The sequence below is a fragment of the Saimiri boliviensis genome, chromosome 7 (assembly GCF_048565385.1).
Source record: "Saimiri boliviensis isolate mSaiBol1 chromosome 7, mSaiBol1.pri, whole genome shotgun sequence".
Classification (NCBI taxonomy): domain Eukaryota; kingdom Metazoa; phylum Chordata; class Mammalia; order Primates; family Cebidae; genus Saimiri; species Saimiri boliviensis.
This window is the reverse complement of record NC_133455.1, coordinates 122,593,636-122,609,349: the sequence shown is the minus strand read 5'-3', so window position 1 is coordinate 122,609,349 and position 15,714 is coordinate 122,593,636. Positions and strand designations below refer to the sequence as shown.

The 15,714-nt window shown below is 48.7% G+C and overlaps 2 protein-coding genes and 1 pseudogene across 4 annotated transcripts in view; 1 reads left to right on the top strand and 2 right to left on the bottom strand.

Moving 5' to 3' along the window:
* The window catches only part of TULP3 (TUB like protein 3), a 51,324-nt gene extending 49,774 nt beyond the window's left edge, over positions 1–1,550 (bottom strand). For both annotated transcript variants that reach the window (XM_039461579.2, XM_039461578.2), the window contains exon 1: positions 1,429–1,550. In XM_039461579.2, coding sequence (XP_039317513.1) covers positions 1,429–1,469 — 41 coding nt within the window. In that variant the 5' untranslated portion in view covers positions 1,470–1,550. The remainder of the gene's footprint in view (positions 1–1,428) is intronic.
* A 1,947-nt stretch (positions 1,551–3,497) lies between these two features.
* LOC101031334 (ADP-ribosylation factor-like protein 2 pseudogene) lies at positions 3,498–4,571 on the top strand (annotated as a pseudogene).
* Positions 4,572–4,846: 275 nt separating this feature from the next.
* RHNO1 (RAD9-HUS1-RAD1 interacting nuclear orphan 1) lies at positions 4,847–15,698 on the bottom strand. 2 transcript variants are annotated; one of them, XM_074403391.1, is made up of 4 exons: positions 15,632–15,698; positions 15,255–15,408; positions 8,227–8,478; positions 4,847–5,891 (listed from the first exon to the last, which is right to left on the bottom strand). In XM_074403391.1, the coding sequence occupies exons 3-4, from the start codon at positions 8,392–8,394 to the stop codon at positions 5,337–5,339; spliced, it is 723 nt and encodes a 240-aa protein (XP_074259492.1). In that variant the 5' UTR covers positions 8,395–8,478; positions 15,255–15,408; positions 15,632–15,698; the 3' UTR covers positions 4,847–5,336. The 2 variants fall into 2 exon arrangements, with proteins under 2 accessions (XP_074259492.1, XP_039317510.1); XM_039461576.2 differs by lacking the exon at positions 15,255–15,408.
* Positions 15,699–15,714: the final 16 nt, after the last annotated feature.

Here is a 15,714-nt window from a genome sequence, read left to right as displayed (position 1 = left end):
AATATCTACTAAAGATCACACTAAATCCTTACACATCAAATCATTTTTTTTTTAAGGAGACAGGATCTCGCTGTGTTGCCCAGGTTAGAGAGCTCAGTGGCCAATCACAAGAGTTTGGAACGCCGGGTTCAATGAATTCTCCCACCTCAGCCTCTCCAGTAGCTGGAACTACTGGCGCGCACAACCGTCAGCTAAATTTTATTTTTATTTTATTTTTTTGAGATGGACTCTCACTCCCAGGCTGGAGTTCAGTGGCGCAATCGTGGCTCACTGCAATCTCCACCTCCCAAGTTCAAGTAATTCTCCTGCCTCAGTCTCCCGAGTAGCTAGGACGACAGGCACCTGCCACCATGCTTGGCTAAATTTTTTTAAGCTGAATTTGTACTTTAGTAGAGACGGGGTTTCACTGTGTTGCCCAGGCTGGTCTCGAACTCCTGAGCTCAGGCAAAGGCCGTCTCGGCCTCCCAAAGTGCTGGTATTACAGCACCAAGCCCGGTCAATTTTTTTTTTTTTTTAAGAAATGCGGATGGGGGGCGGGGGATTCTCGCCATGTTGTCCAAGCTGGTCTCAAACTCCTGAGCCCAGGCGATCCTCCCGCTTCGGCCTCCCAAAGTGCTGGGGATGACAGGCGTGTTCCACTGTGCCCGGTCCCAAATCTTTGTTTTGGTCATGGAATAAAAAGCAGGGTATACAGTTGGCGTGTAGTACTTAAATCCTCAGATGACGCCGTTTCCAACCAATGATTTCAAACGGCTCCCCATTAACTTCTCATTAACCCAATGAACAAGAAAGTGACACGCTGAGATTTTGGATCCTTTTTCTTTCCCAGGCTCTCCCTCTGGCAAAGAAAGAGGCGCACAAACAAGGGGTGTGGCCCACTCGCAAATCAGACAGACCGTCCCGAATCAGGGACAACTACTGGAAAGTAGAGAGGAAAAAGAGTTTCGCGTTTCCACTCCTCGGACTCTGCTCCAGAATTCTGCGTTACCCGTCCAAAGCAGCGGCGTCAGAACAAGTTACTAAACGTCACCCGCAATCTTCCGCTCCGCCTCCCGGGAAGGGCTGGGTCCCCCTCTCGGCTGTGACACCATCGGGCGTATAAGCGGAGTGGGGCCAGCGCGTCTCCCCCGAGAGAAACCCGAGGCCCAGAGGGGCCGAGGGAGCCCGACACGAAAACTACAGAAGTTCCTGAGCAGGGATCTGAACCAAGGTCTCTGCCCACGGCGCGGGCTGTAGAGACGCGGCTCCACTTGAGAAAGGGGTCCCCACACGCGAGTGGGGCGAGGGGTCAGTTGAAACCAGTCCCTCCCTGAGTCGCCAAGAACCCAGTCCCGCCCTCTCCCCGCAGGACTCCTGCAGAGGACCTCAGCCTTCTGGCTTCGCCCCTCCGCCTTACTCAGGAGGAGACCTGCCAGAGCCCTATCTGACCTGTCGCCGCTGGGACCGAGCAGGCAGCGCGAAGACTCCATGCCTGCCTGGAAGAAGCGCCCACCACCACGTACACACTCTTCGCCGCCGTCGCTAGAGTGGCGAGGCTGGCACGCCGCCGCGTCCCGCCTCCCGGCAACTTCATTCCGCACTGTCGCCGCCGCCGATTGGTCCGTGTGCTCGCGGCTCCTGTCTCATTGGCTACTGCCGGGCCCAACAATGCCGGAGGGTTGCTAAGGGGCGGGAGGCGCGCGGGAGTTAAACGCGCCTGCGCGGGGGCGAGGTGACGCGCATCGGGGCTCCGTCCGCTGGAGCGCGTCGCCGAGCCGGGAGTGAAGGCGGAAGGATGTGTTTGCCTTGGCTGTACCCGCCGAGCGATTAGCGGGCGAGTCCGGTCAGAAGAGTCGCCCATACCCCACCAACCGCCACGCACGCAACGGCTCCCCGCAACCCCGCCATTTTTATCGAGCCCACCCAGAGCTCTTCCCGAGGTCTGCTCTGTGAGGATGTCCAGACCTCTGCTGCCTCCCATTCCGGCCCCTGCCCTGATACCAGCGGCCTTCGTGGACCCACTCTGGTACCCTCTCCAGCAGTCACTCCCAGTGAAACGCATCTTCCATAGGCTGGCCTTGACTTTCAACTGCACAGAACTCTTTCAGTCTCCCCTAATCCAGCCCAAACTTTTAGGTCATTCCTAGACCTGCTTTGCAGACTCCCCTAAAACACACCAAGGTATCCAGACTTTTTGTTCTTTTTTTTTTTTTTTGAGACAGAGTTTCGCTCTTGTTACCCAGGCTGGAGTGCAATGGCGCGATCTCGGCTCACCGCAACCTCCGCCTCCTGGGTTCAGGCCATTCTCCTGCCTCAGCCTCCCGAGTAGCTGGGATTACAGGCACACGCCACCATGCTTGAGCCACCGCGCCCGGCCTTGTTCTTTTCTTTTTTTGAGACAGGGTCTCACTTTCGCTCAGACTGCAGTGTGGTGGCCCAGTCTTGGCTCACTGCAACCTCCGTCTCCCAGGCTCAAGCGATTCTCCTGCCTCAGCCTCCCGAGTAGCTGGGATTACAGGCAGGTGCCACTACCACGGGACTATTTTTGGTATTTTTAGTAGAGACAGGGTTTCACCATGTTGGCCATACTGCTCTTGAACTCCTGACCTCAAATGATCCACCCGCTTCGGCTTCCCAAAGTGCTGGGATTACAGCCACGCTCCCGGCCTGGAGACTCTTTCCCTCTACCTCTCTAGCGCCTGTGGGCCTTCCTCAAACATCCATAGCCCACAGTGAGACCCCATCTAAATGTGTACTTGTCTCCAATAAATCGCATCCCCAAGTGTCAGTCCCTTTCTCCCTGCCGACATGCACATTATAGTCCCTACAAAACATCCTGAGTCCTGACAAGTCACTGCACAAATGGCTTTATGGCATTCCAAAGTCAAAGTTGTTTACACGTTGGTTTTGAACCTACAAGTTAGTACTTCAGGAGGCACACACTGAGAGTGGAGCGTTACACTGCCTGGCTCAGCCTGCACTCACTGCAGTCAATCATAGTGTCACAGAGTTTGATTTTTTCCATCCATCATGACCGTGTGTATGGTTCATTCTCTGCCTCAAATTCCTATCTGTAGAATATGCAGAGTAATCCCTGCTTGACCTAGTTGGGGCTGCACCTGACACAGTAGGTTCTTAAATGCTGAATGAATGGTTTAATGAGATTCTACTTGTCTGAGTAAAAGGCCACCTGAGACATTCTGTTGACTTAGGAAGTCCTTCTGCATTAATTACAATAAATAATATTCTTTGAAAACTTTCCATATTTATTTACACAGTTTTACAGTTACTCTAAGAAACCATTCTATTTAATATTTACAGATTGTTTCAGTTAGGAAAAAAACTCAAAACACAAGCAATCCTAAAGGACTCATCTATGTCTCCTCTAACTACCCTGATCTCATGTAGTCCCTAAAACAGGGCTTGCTGCCCTTCTTGCCTTTCAGCAGATGAGTCAAGGTTGCAGAGACGGCAGTCAACCATAGAGTCACAAAGTTTTATTTTTCTTCATCAGGTCATAGAAACTGCCACTGAGCCTGACAGAGTTGGTACTCAAAAATGCAGAATGGGAAGAAACGGTGGCCAGGAGGGGGCTCCGGGGACACTCCTGACCATTCTGACGAAGATGAAGCAGAAAGAGCGGGAGGTGCGACTGCTCATGCTTGGCCTGCACAATGCTAGGAAGACAACCATCTTGAAGAAGTTCAAAGAGGAGGACATCGACACGATCTCCCCGACACTGGGCTTCAACATCAAGACCCTGGAGCACTGAGGATTCAAGCTGAACATCTGGGATGTGGGCGGCCAAAAGTCTCTGCGATCCTACTGGCAGAACTACTTTGAGAGCACCGACGGCCTCATCTGGGTGGTGGACAGCGTGGACCACCGGCACATGCAGGACTGCCAGCAGGAGCTCCACAGCTTGCTGCTGGAGGAGCGCCTGGCCGGAGCAATCCTCCTCATCTTTGCCAACAAGCAGGACCTGCCTAGAGCACTGTCCTCTAACGCCATCTGTGAGGCCCTGGAGCCAAACTCTATCCACAGCCACCACTGGTGCATCCAGGGCTACAGCGCCGTCACTGGAGAGAACCTGCTGCAGGGCACTGACTGGCTCCTGGATGACATTTCCAGCCGAATCTTCACAGCTGAATGAGCCACTTCAGATGCCCGCCACCTAGCAGTCTAGGTTCCCCAACCCTCACCAAACACTATCCACAGGGGGATGGGAGTCAGACTAACACTCCCCCTCCTCCACCCCTAACCTGCTGCTGCTACTGCTGCCCGCTGCTGCTCTGTGGCGGGAGGGCTGTGCCCTGGCTGTCTCCCTTGCTCCTGACCTGGCCTTTGGCTGCCATATCAAGAAGAGAGGGCTAGGCGGGCAGAAGCTGCCTCTGCTGCTACCGAGGCTGTGGGCCTCATCCTTTGCTCAGCTGTGAAATAAATCACTCCTTGTCCTGGAAAAAAAAAAAATGCAGAATGGGCTGGGCACAGTGGCTCATGCCTGTAATCCCAGCCCTTTGGGAGGCCAAGGCGGGTGGATCACACAGCAGGAGTTCAAAACCAGCCTGGCCAACACGGTAAAACCCCGCCCCCCCCCAAAAAAAATGCAGAGATGATTAAAGGATTAATGAGTAGTGGTTAAGGAAACAAAAACCTTTAGTGGATGGGGTAATATTGCTGTATTACTGATAGAAGCAAGATTCTCTTTTTCTTTTTTTTTTTTTAAAGACAGTGTTTCACCATGTTGGCCAGGCTGGTCTTGAACTCCTGACCTCAGGTGATCTGCCTGCCTTGGCCTCCCAAAGTGCTGAGATTACAGGCGTGAGCCACCACACCCGGCCAGAAGCAAGATTCTCTAAAAAAAAACTTTCTGTAGCCATTTATTTACATACATTTTAAACAGTTATGATAAAATACTTTAAAAATTTAAACAGAAAAATATGAAGTGAACAGTTTATGACACTAAACTCAACTGTTTATGACACAAAGTATTTTAGAAAACAAATCTTGGCTGGGTGTGGTGGCTCATGCCTGTAATCCCAGGAAGGTTGAGGCAGGCAGATCACTTGAGGTCAGGAGTTTGAGACCAGCCTGGCCAACATGGTGAAACCCTGTCTCTACTAAAAATATTTTAAAAAATTAGCCAGGCATGAGGCGCCTATAATCCCAACTATGGGAGAGGCTAAAATAGGAAAATTCTTGAACCTGGGAAGTGGAGGTTGCAGTGAGATCTCACCACTGCACTCCAGCCTGGGTAACAGTGAAATACAGTATCTCAAAAAAAAAAATTCTGAGAATTGAATTTCCTTATGACTCCAGAAAACATATCTCCTTTCTATTGAGATTGCTGATGGCAGTCAGCTTTTCACAAAGAATTGGCTTCTGCTCAGTTTCCCTCTCTCTCTGAGGTAAGCAAACAGGTGCTTTCGTCTCCTCCACGTGACCTTTATTCCATACTTGTCCTCAGGGGTGTCTTTAACCAGAACAGGTCCAGGCTCTGGGCTACTGGGAGTGCCAGTGTGAAGAGAGCAGCTTGAAAGATTGTTTTCCTTCTGATCTGGGGGAATGAGCTCTTCCTTCATAGACGATAACTCTGGGGTCTGGATATCAGGTGGAATGAACACATAAGGGAAGCTCTGAAGTGCCTGAGCTGACATGTCCCCACAGCTTTGGGGACTGAGCACTGGAACTAAGGGTCTTCTGGAAACATCCTTTTCTGATTGATTGAGGCACTTCCTGATTAAGGGGATCCCCAATGCTTCTGAACTGGAAGACTGTGGACTCTCAAAAGTTAGATGTGGAAACTTGGAAGTGGTAGATTTTCGACTTAAATGTCTCACCCGGTCTTGGTGGTGGTGTTTCTGGTAGGCTGGGAACAAACTTCCTGCTGTTGTATCAAAATCAGGTGATACCTTAAAAAAAAAAAAAAAAAAAAAAAAAGTGAGGTGAACCAACTACCAAGTACTAACTAAGAGAAGAAACTATATCCAATCAGCGGACTCTTAAATAGGAGTCCACTATAGTAATGAACACAAAACTAAAATAGCTGTCTAATGGTATAATAACAGGAAGCTTTGGGCAAGTTATTCTGTCTCTCTGGCTTTCAGTTTCATCATGTGTAGGAAAGGGGATGATGTCTCTTTCACTTCAACACATCATATAGATATAACTTTTTTTTCCCCCTGAGATGGAGTCTCACTCCGATGTCTAGGCTGGAGCACAGTGGCACAATCTCAGCTCACTGCAACCTCTGCCTCCCAGGTTCAAGTGATTCTTCTGCCTCAGCATCTCGAGTAGCTGGGACTACAGGCATCCCCTACCACGCCCAGATAACTTTTTTTTTTTTTTTTGAGACAGTTTCCTTCTTGTCACCCAGGCTGGAGTGCAATGGTGAGATTTCTGTTCACTGCAACCTCTGCCTCCCTGATACAAGCGAGCCTCCTGCCTCAGCTTCCCGTGTAGCTGAGATTACAGGCATACACCACCACGCCCAGCTAATTTTTGTATTTGTAGTAGAGACAGGGTTTTACCATGTTGACCAGGCTGGCCTTGAACTCCTAACCTCAGGTGATCCACCCACCTCAGCCTCCCATAGTGCTGGGATTACAGAGGTAAGCCATGGCACACAGCCAAATTTTTTATCTTTAGTAGAGTTGGGGTTTCACCGTGTTGGCCAGACTGGTCTCAAACTCCTGACCTCAAGTGATCCACCCAGCTTACCCTCCCAAAGTGCTGGAATTACAAGTGTAATTCCAGGTGTTGTGAGCCACAACACCTGCCCTGCATATAACTTATCTATCTTTAAACTTCATGAAAGTAGAGACCTGCAGTCTTGTTCTTGATTCCCAGCACCTAGCAGAATGCCTGAAACAAAGAAGGCCCTCAGTAAATAATGAATAGCCAACTCCAAGCATAGTGGGTGAGAACTAGCAGAGGACCTGGCATATAATGGATATTCAATAAATGTTCATTCCTATTCTCATCCACAAATTCTGATGTTTAGGTTTCTTCCACAATCCTGCAGCAGGTATTACGGCTCTTCCAAGCAGTCCTGAATAAGTTATATTTATTAAATACTCCTAAAACAAGCTCATGCTTTTGTATGGCCCTTTTGCTATACTACTTCCTTGTTGTATAGTAGCTATATTCTCTTCCCAGGGCTGCTGCTGCTGCTTTTTTTTTTTTTTTTTGACACAGGGCCTCACTCTGTCGCCCAGGCTGGAGTGCAGTGGTGCAATCTCGGCTCACTACAGCCTTGGCCTCCTGGGCTCAAGTGATCTGCCCTAAAGTAGCTGGGACAAGAGGTGCGCACCACCAGGCCCAGCTAATTTTTATATTATTTTTAGTAGAAATGAGGTTCCACCATGTTGCCCAAGCTGGTCTCAAACTCCTGGGCTCAAGCAATCCTCCTGCCTTGGCCTCCTAAAATGCTGGGATTACAGGCATGAGTTTCCACAATTGGCCTCTCTTCCTAAGGCTTTTAAGTGGTCAAAATATGACATATGCTATTCTTTTTTTTTTTTTTTTTTTTTTTGAGACGGAGTTTCCCTCTTGTTACCCAGGCTGGAGTGCAATGGCGAGATCTCGGCTCACCGCAACCTCCGCCTCCTGGGTTCAGGCAATTCTCCTGCCTCAGCCTCCTGAGTAGCTGGGATTACAGGCATGAGCCACCATGCCCAGCTAATTTTTTGTATTTTTTTAGTAGAGACGGGGTTTCACTATGTTGACCAGGATGGTCTCGATCTCTCAACCTTGTGATCCACCCGCCTCGGCCTCCCAAAGTGCTGGGATTACAGGCTTGAGCCACCGCGCCCGGCCTGACATATGCTATTCTTATGGGGTTTTTATTGTTGAAGGTTCAATCCATTAAACGATAAACAGAGTATCTAGCTAAATACTCTACCTTTCACATGAAGTTTAGGAAACAATCTCATTTCTTACTTGTTCTGGCATTTATCTGGCTTTCTCCTCCAGCTAATGGGTAAAAAAACCTTTTACACTGAACTCTTTCAGATGAAAATAGGGAGAGAGAAAGACTCCAGTTCCAACTAACCCATTCCTCAGTTTGAATGGAGAAAAGACGACATACCAGAGAACATGGCTGGCCACAGACAGAAAGAATACATTAACTCCCTGCCCCTGCTCCAATGAATCTTATTCTTTGGAGACCCTGGTTCAAGGGGCAGAAGAGTCAGCATTCTGGAAAACCTAACAGTAAAAGTCGAAGTAATAGTCCCATGGCCCTACCCATGAAGTGATGGTGCTGTGGTCAATGGGCTTGCTGGGCACTTGTCGAGTGTGAGTGATGGGGAGCTGTGGAGATGCATAGCCGTGTTTGGGGCCCTCCAGTGGTTGTTGGTGGAACAGCAGCTGGGCTTTCTGGGAAGGCTGGCGGCGTTTTTTTCTGGGAGGCATCAACCGGTGAATGAGGAACAGTTAGTAACCACATGATGCTGATAGCCTTCGGGATGGGAGATAGGCTCCAATTCCAACCCATGCCTGCAGAGAAGAAACAAAGCTGGGAACAAATAATTCAGATGATTCCCTAGATTTTCCTGATCCTCTGCCAGCCAATTCTACTGTAAATTTCAAGGCTGTAGGGAGCACAGCCTCCTAAAGTCTACACCACCAATCAAAACAGTATTCATATTCAACATTCATCTAACAAACATTTATTGAGTATGCACTAAATGTCATGCTAGGTGCTGGGAATTTAAAGATGAATAACCGGCCGGGCGCGGTGGCTCATGCCTATAATCCCAGCACTTTGGGAGGCTGAGGCGGGTGGATCACGAGGTCAAGAGATCCAGACCATCCTGGTCAACATGGTGAAACCCCGTCTCTACTGAAAATACAAAAATTAGCTGGGCATGGTGGTGAGTGCCTGTAGTCCAAGCTACTCGGGAGGCTGAGGCAGGAGAATTGCTTGAACCCAGAAGGCGGAGGTTGCGGTGAGCCGAGATTGCGCCATTGCACTCCAGCCTGGGTAACAAGAGCGAAACTCTGTCTCAAAAAAAAAAAAAAGAAAGAAAAGAAAAGATAAACGGCAAGAACTGAGGATAAACATGGTGTCAGGGTGAGGTGAAAAAAAAGGATGACATGGCCAAGTGTGGTGGCTCACGGCTGTAATCCCAGCACTATGGGAGGCAGAGGCAGGAGGATCACCTGAGGTCAGGAGTTTGAGACCAGCCTGGCCAACACGATGAAACCTTACCTCTACTAAAAATACAAAAATTAGCTGGCCGTGGTGGTGCATGCCTGTAGTCCCAGCTACGCAGGAAGCTGAGGATCACCTGAACCCAGGAGGCAGAGGTTGCAATAAGCTGAGATCACGCAACTGCCCTCCAGCCTGGGCAACAGAGCGAGACTGTCTCAAAAAAACAAAACAAAACAAAACAAAAAGGATTAGCCAAGTGTGGTGGTGCTCGCCTGTAATCCCAGCTACCCAGGAGGCTGAGGCAGGAGAATCACTTGAACCTGCGAGGTGGAGGTTGCAGTGAGCCAAGGTCACCCACTGCACTCTACCCTGGGCAACAAAGCAAGACTCTATCTCCAAAAACAAACAAACAAACAAACAAAAACAGATGACACCATATGAGTTTGGACTTTATCCTGAGTAGTCATGGCAGATTTTCAAGCAGAACAATATAATCCCACCTGGCTTTAAAATTTTTCACTCTAGATAACATCAAATACACACTAAAGTATACTGAATAATATAATAATGGGCCCTGTGTACCAAACATCCAGCTCCAATAACTATCAACCAGGCTAATCTTGACTCATCTATACCCTAGCCACTTCTTCTACCCCTGCATTATTTTGAAGAACATATGTTCTATTGGCCGGGCACAGTGGGTCATGCCCGTAATCCTAGCACTTTGGAAGGCCGAGGAAGGCAGATCACCACAGGTTGGGAGTTTGAGACCAGACTGACCAACGTGAAGAAACCCCATCTCTACTAAAAATACAAAATTAGCTGGGCATGGTGGAGCATGCCTATAATCCCATCTACTCAGGAGGCTGAGGCAGGAGAATCGCTCAAACCCAGGAGGCAAAGGTTGCGGTGAGCCAAGTTTGCGCCATTGCACTCCAGCATGGGCAAGAAGAGAGAAACTCCATCTCAAAAAAAAAAAAAAAAAGAAAGAAAATATGTTCTATCATTCCCATTAATACAAATAAATAAAAACATAAACTCCTTAACATTATCAAGTATCCAGCCAGCCAGTGTTCTTTATTATTATTATTATTTTGAGACTGGGTCTCAAAAATAAAAATAAAAAAATAAAAAAATAAAAATAAAAAAAGAGACTGGGTCTCATCTGTCACATAGGCTAGAATACAGTGGCACAATCACAGCTCACTACAGCTTTGAGCTCCCAGGCTCAGGTGATCGTCCCACCTCAGCCTCTCAAGTAGCTGGGACTATGCCAAAACACTGGCTAATTTTTTTTTTTTTTTTTGAGACGGAGTTTTGCTCTTGTTACCCAGGCTGGAGTGCAATGGCGTGATCTCGGCTCACCGCAACCTCCACCTCCTGGGTTCAGGCAATTCTCCTGCCTCAGCCTCCTGAGTAGCTGGGATTACAGGCATGTGCCACCATGCCCAGCTAATTTTTTTGTATTTTTAGTAGAGACAGGGTTTCACCATGTTGACCAGGATGGTCTTGATCTCTCGACCTCGTGATCCACCCGCCTCGGCCTCCCAAAGTGCTGGGATTACAGGCTTGAGCCACCGCGCCCGGCTAACACTGGCTAATTTTTGTATTTTTTGTAGAGATAGGGTTTAGTCATGTTGCCCAGGCTAGTCTTGAATTCCTAAGCTCAAGTGATCTGCCCACCTCAGCCTCCCAAAGTGCTGGGATTACAGATGTGAGCCACCACACCCCAGGTTTTCTTTGTCCGTTTTTTTTTTTGAGACAGAGTCTCGCTCTGTCCTCCAGGCTGGAGTAGTAGTGCAATCTTGGCTCAATGCAACCTCTGCCTCCCAGGTTCAAGCAATTCTCATGCCTCAGCCTCCGGAGTAGCTGGGACTACAGGCACCCACCACCACGCCCAGATAATTTTTTATATTTTAGTAGAGACGAAGTTTCTTTCTTTCTTTTTTTTTAAAATAAGACGGGGTTTCACCATGTTGGTCAGGCTGGTCTTGAACTCCCGACCTCAGGTGATCCGCCTGCTTTGGCCTCCAAAGTGCTTGGATTACAGATGTGAGCCACCACGCCCGGCCTAGAGATGGGGTTTCATCATGTTAGCCAGGATGGTCTTGGTCTCCTGACCTCATGATCCGCCCACCTCAGCCTCCCAAAGTGCTGAGATTACAAGTGTGAGAGACTGTGCCAGGCCTTTTTTTTTTTTTTTTTTTGGAGACAGGACCTTGCTCTGTCACCCAGGCTGGAATGCATGTATCATTGCAGCCTCAATCTCTACAGCTCAAGCAATCCTCCACATCAGCTTCCTGAGCAGCTGGAACTACAAGTGAGTACACTGCACCTGGCCTTTTTTTTTTTTTTTTTTGTAGAGACAAGGTTCTTCTTGTGTTGCCTAGGCTGGTCTCAAACTCCTGGGCTCAAGCAATCCTTCCCTCCTCTACCTTCCAAATTGCTGAGATTACCAGTAATTCTTCAAATAGGCCTTCCCTAACAACTATGTCTAAAATAACCGTCAACTCAAACCCTTGTCTTATTTGACTCTTCTCTGTACTTTTATCTTTTGAGACAGAGTCTCACTCTTTCACCCAGGCTGAAGTGCAGTAGCTCAATCTTGGTTCACTGCAACCTCTGCCTCTCAGATTCAAGCGATTTTCCTGCCTCAGCCTCCCAAGTAGCTGGGATTATAGTTGCCCGCCACCACGTCCAGTTAATTTTTATATTTTAAGTAGAGATGGGGTTTCACCATTTTGGCCAGGCTGGTCTTGAACTCCTGACCTCAACTGATCCACCCACCTAGGCCTCCCAAAGTGCTGGGATTACAAGTATGAGTCACCATGTCTGGCGCCTCTGGTAGCCTTCTGAATTCCCTGTTTCCTTTTTCCACACTCCTCTCCAACCCGACTTTTCTTACAAGGTGCCTTGAGCATCTTTTTTTTAAAGTTTTATTATTTTTTTAGAGATAGAGTCTTGCTTTGTTGCCCAGACTAGTCTTGAACTCCTGGGCTCAAGTAATCCTTCTGCTTCGGCCACCCAAAGTGTTGGGAATATAGGCATGAGCCACTACAGCTGCCCCAGATCAACTTTAATAAGAGCTTCTTCAGTGGAATGGTAGGGCACAAGGTTGAATGCAATAGATAGAGAAGTAAATCAGAGGTGCAGCTAAGCATACTGGAAAGTCACACAACAGAGTAGGTTGGTTCTATACGTTCATAATCCATTCAATCAACAACAAAAACCATGCTTTGACTTACATAATTAGGCAGTAGAGTTACAGGTAAAGAAAAAAAGGATGAAGTCTCTATTCTCAAGGAACTAACACCTTATGAAGAACACAAAATACAAATACATCTATTTGTTCATTCACTCACCTGAAAATATTTACTGAGTGCCTACTGTGTGCTAGGCACTGTTCCAGGTGCTGAAAATATATACAGAAAATAATACAGAGAATAAAATAAAGCTTCTGCCGTTATGGTGCTTACATTCTAGTTGGAAAGGGATAAAAAGTATAGAGAGGCCGGGTATGGTAGCTCACACCTATAGTACCGGCACTTTGTGGGGCCAAGGCGGGCAGATCACTTGAGGTCAGGAGTTCAAGACTACCTGGCCAACATGGGGAAACCCATCTCTACTAAAAATACAAAAATTAGCCAGGCATCGTGGCATACACCTATAATCCCAGCTACTTGGGAGGCTGAGACAGGAGAATTCCTTGAACCTGGGAGGTGGAGGTTGCAGAGCGCCAAGCGCCACTGCACTCCAGCCTGGGCAACAGAGCGAGATTTCGTCTGGAAAACAAACAAACAAAAAGCTACCAGCAGAAAGATGACAGTGGTAGCAATGGCTACAGTGTTGAAATTCATGACTTGCTGAAAGTCATCAGCTTCAAATGGGTACATTGCTCAGCAATCCTGTTTCCTTGATCAACTCTTTCTCCACAAAGATAATCTTTTTTTTTTTTTTGAGACGGAGTTTCACTCTTGTTACCCAGACTGGAGTGCAATGGCGCGATCTCGGTTCACCGCAACCTCCGCCTCCTGGGTTCAGGCAATTCTCCTGCCTCAGCCTCCTGAGTAGCTGGGATTACAGGCACGAGCCACCATGCCCAGCTAATTTTTTGTATTTTTAGTAGAGACGGGGTTTCACCATGTTGACCAGGATGGTCTCGATCTCTCGACCTCCTGATCCACCCGCCTTGGCCTCCCAAAGTGCTGGGATTACAGGCTTGAGCCACCGCGCCCGGGCCAAAGATAATCTTAAAACTTCTCCAAGCTAGGTGCAGTAGCTCATGCCTGTAATCTCAGAACTTTAGGAGGCTGAGGTGGGAGGACTGCTTGAGGCCAAGAGTTCAAGACCAACCTGGGCAACATAGTGAGACCTCGTCTTGACTAAAAATTTAAAAGAATAATTAGTTGGACGTGGTGGGACACACCTGTAGTCCCAGCTATTTGAGACGCTGAGGTGGGAGGATCACTTGAGTCCAGGAGTCTGAAGATGCAGTGAGCTATGATCATGCCCCTACACTCTAGCCTAGGTGACGGACAGACCCTACCTCAAAAAAAGAAAAAAAAAAAGTGGAAATTTTTGTTTGTTAGTTTTGAAATGAAGTCTCACTCTGTTGCCCAGGCTGGAGTGCAGCTGTGCAATCTAGGCTCACTGTAACCTCTGCTTCCCAGGTTCAAGTAATTCTCCTGCCTCAGTCTCCTGAGTAGCTGGGATTACAGGTACCCATCACCAAGCCCAGCTAATTGTTATATTTTTTAGTTTCGCCATGTTGGCCAGGCTGGTCTTGAACTCCTGACCTCAGGTGATCTGCCCAGACTGGAGTACAGTGACACGATCATAACTCACTGCAGTCTCAAACTCCTGGGCTCAAGAGATCTCTTGTCTTAGGCTCCTGAAGAGCGGGGACTATAGACAAGCACCACCACATGTGGCTGGTTTATTTTATTTTTTTTTAGAGATGGGGTCTTGCTATGTTGTCCAGGCTGGTCTTGAACTCCTGGGCTCAAGTGATTCTCCTGCCTCAGCCTCCCAAAGTGCTAGAATTACAGGTGTGAATCACCACACCCTGCCCATTTTCTTAGAATGTCAGAACACCCCTTTTGTGTTACCAAATGATTTTACTTCCTACTTGACAACGAATATAGAAGACATCAAAGGAAAAACTCTTTGTATGTTTGCTTTCTGGAAAATCAGAGTATTTCCTTTGACGTCTTCTATATCTGACCTCAGTTCACTTTTGCTTAAAGCTTATGATTGGTTGCCTTTAATTCTTGGATAAGCACAAAACTTCTCAGTATGGCTAAGGCCTGCTTCCTCTGCCTCCGGCTTCAACTCACACCACACCCCACTCAGGTTGATTAGCTCAAACTCCTCAGATATTCCTTAAGCCTATACTCATCGTGCTTACTCCTACCATGCACACCTAATTCCCTCTGCTTATGGAGGTTCCCTCCTTTCTTTGTAAAAGGCACCAGATCTCACACCAAGCTCTCATGAGAAAAGCGTTTCCTGTCCTGCCTCTCAAGATCTCCTTATTGGAAATACTCAAAGTATCGTTAACCTCTACTGTTTCACTGTACAGCAGTAATTCCACTTCTGTGTGTTTGTTTTGGAGATGATGTCTCCCTCTGTCACTCCCTCTGTCCAGGTTGAAGGGTAGTGGTGTGAACAGTTTACCATAACCTCCACCTCTCAGGCTCAGGTGATCCTCCCACCTCAGCCTCCAGGGTAGCTAGGACTGCAGGCACGCACCACCACAGCCGGCTAATTTTTAGTAGAGAAGCGGTTTCGCCATGTTGGTCAGGCTGGTCTTGAACTCGTGACCTCAAGCCATCCACCTGCCTCGGCCTCCTAAAGTGCTGGGATCACAGGCGTGAGCCACCGTACCCAGCCCACATTTGTTTATTTGATTCCTTAAAAATGTCTGAGCCCCTCTCCCAGGATTGGGCTCTGAGTCCAAGGGAAGTTAAGAACCTTGTCTGCCATTGTACCTTCAGGGCCTGGCGGTGCCTGGCACATGGCAGTGGTTCAACTAGACCGGCTAAGTAAATAAATAAAGCACCACAGTCTATGACACCCGAAGGCTTAGCTTTGGGAGCGGCAAAAGGCAGGTCAGTACCTGAAGACTTCGCGCTCACGTAGGGCTCAAGGGGCCGACATTTTTTCCAAGATGGAAGAAAGCGGAGACCGCACGCAGCCCTCCAAGAACCCTCAGGCTAATCGGGTGGGGAGCAAACGACCGTTCGCTGTAGGAAAATGGGGTACGATTTCCCCTAGGAAGGAAAGCCAACAGGGGAGCGTGTCGCCGGGGGCGTGTCGCCGGACGTGACCAGAGCGGCAGGGAAAGCGGGCCCGGGAGCCGGGCCTGTCACGCCGCTTCCGCGCGTCCCCACACTGTCCCTCCGCTCGCCCGCCCGCGCCGCGGAGACCCCTCCGGCCCCGCCCCGGCCTCACGGCCACCTCTTCCCCCACGAACGGGCCCGCGGGCCGCCTTACCAGCCCGGGCCGGCCGGGGCCGCCGCTCCTGTCAGACCGCGCCGCGTTCGAGCCCGGAACGCCGAGACAAGCCGGCGCCGATT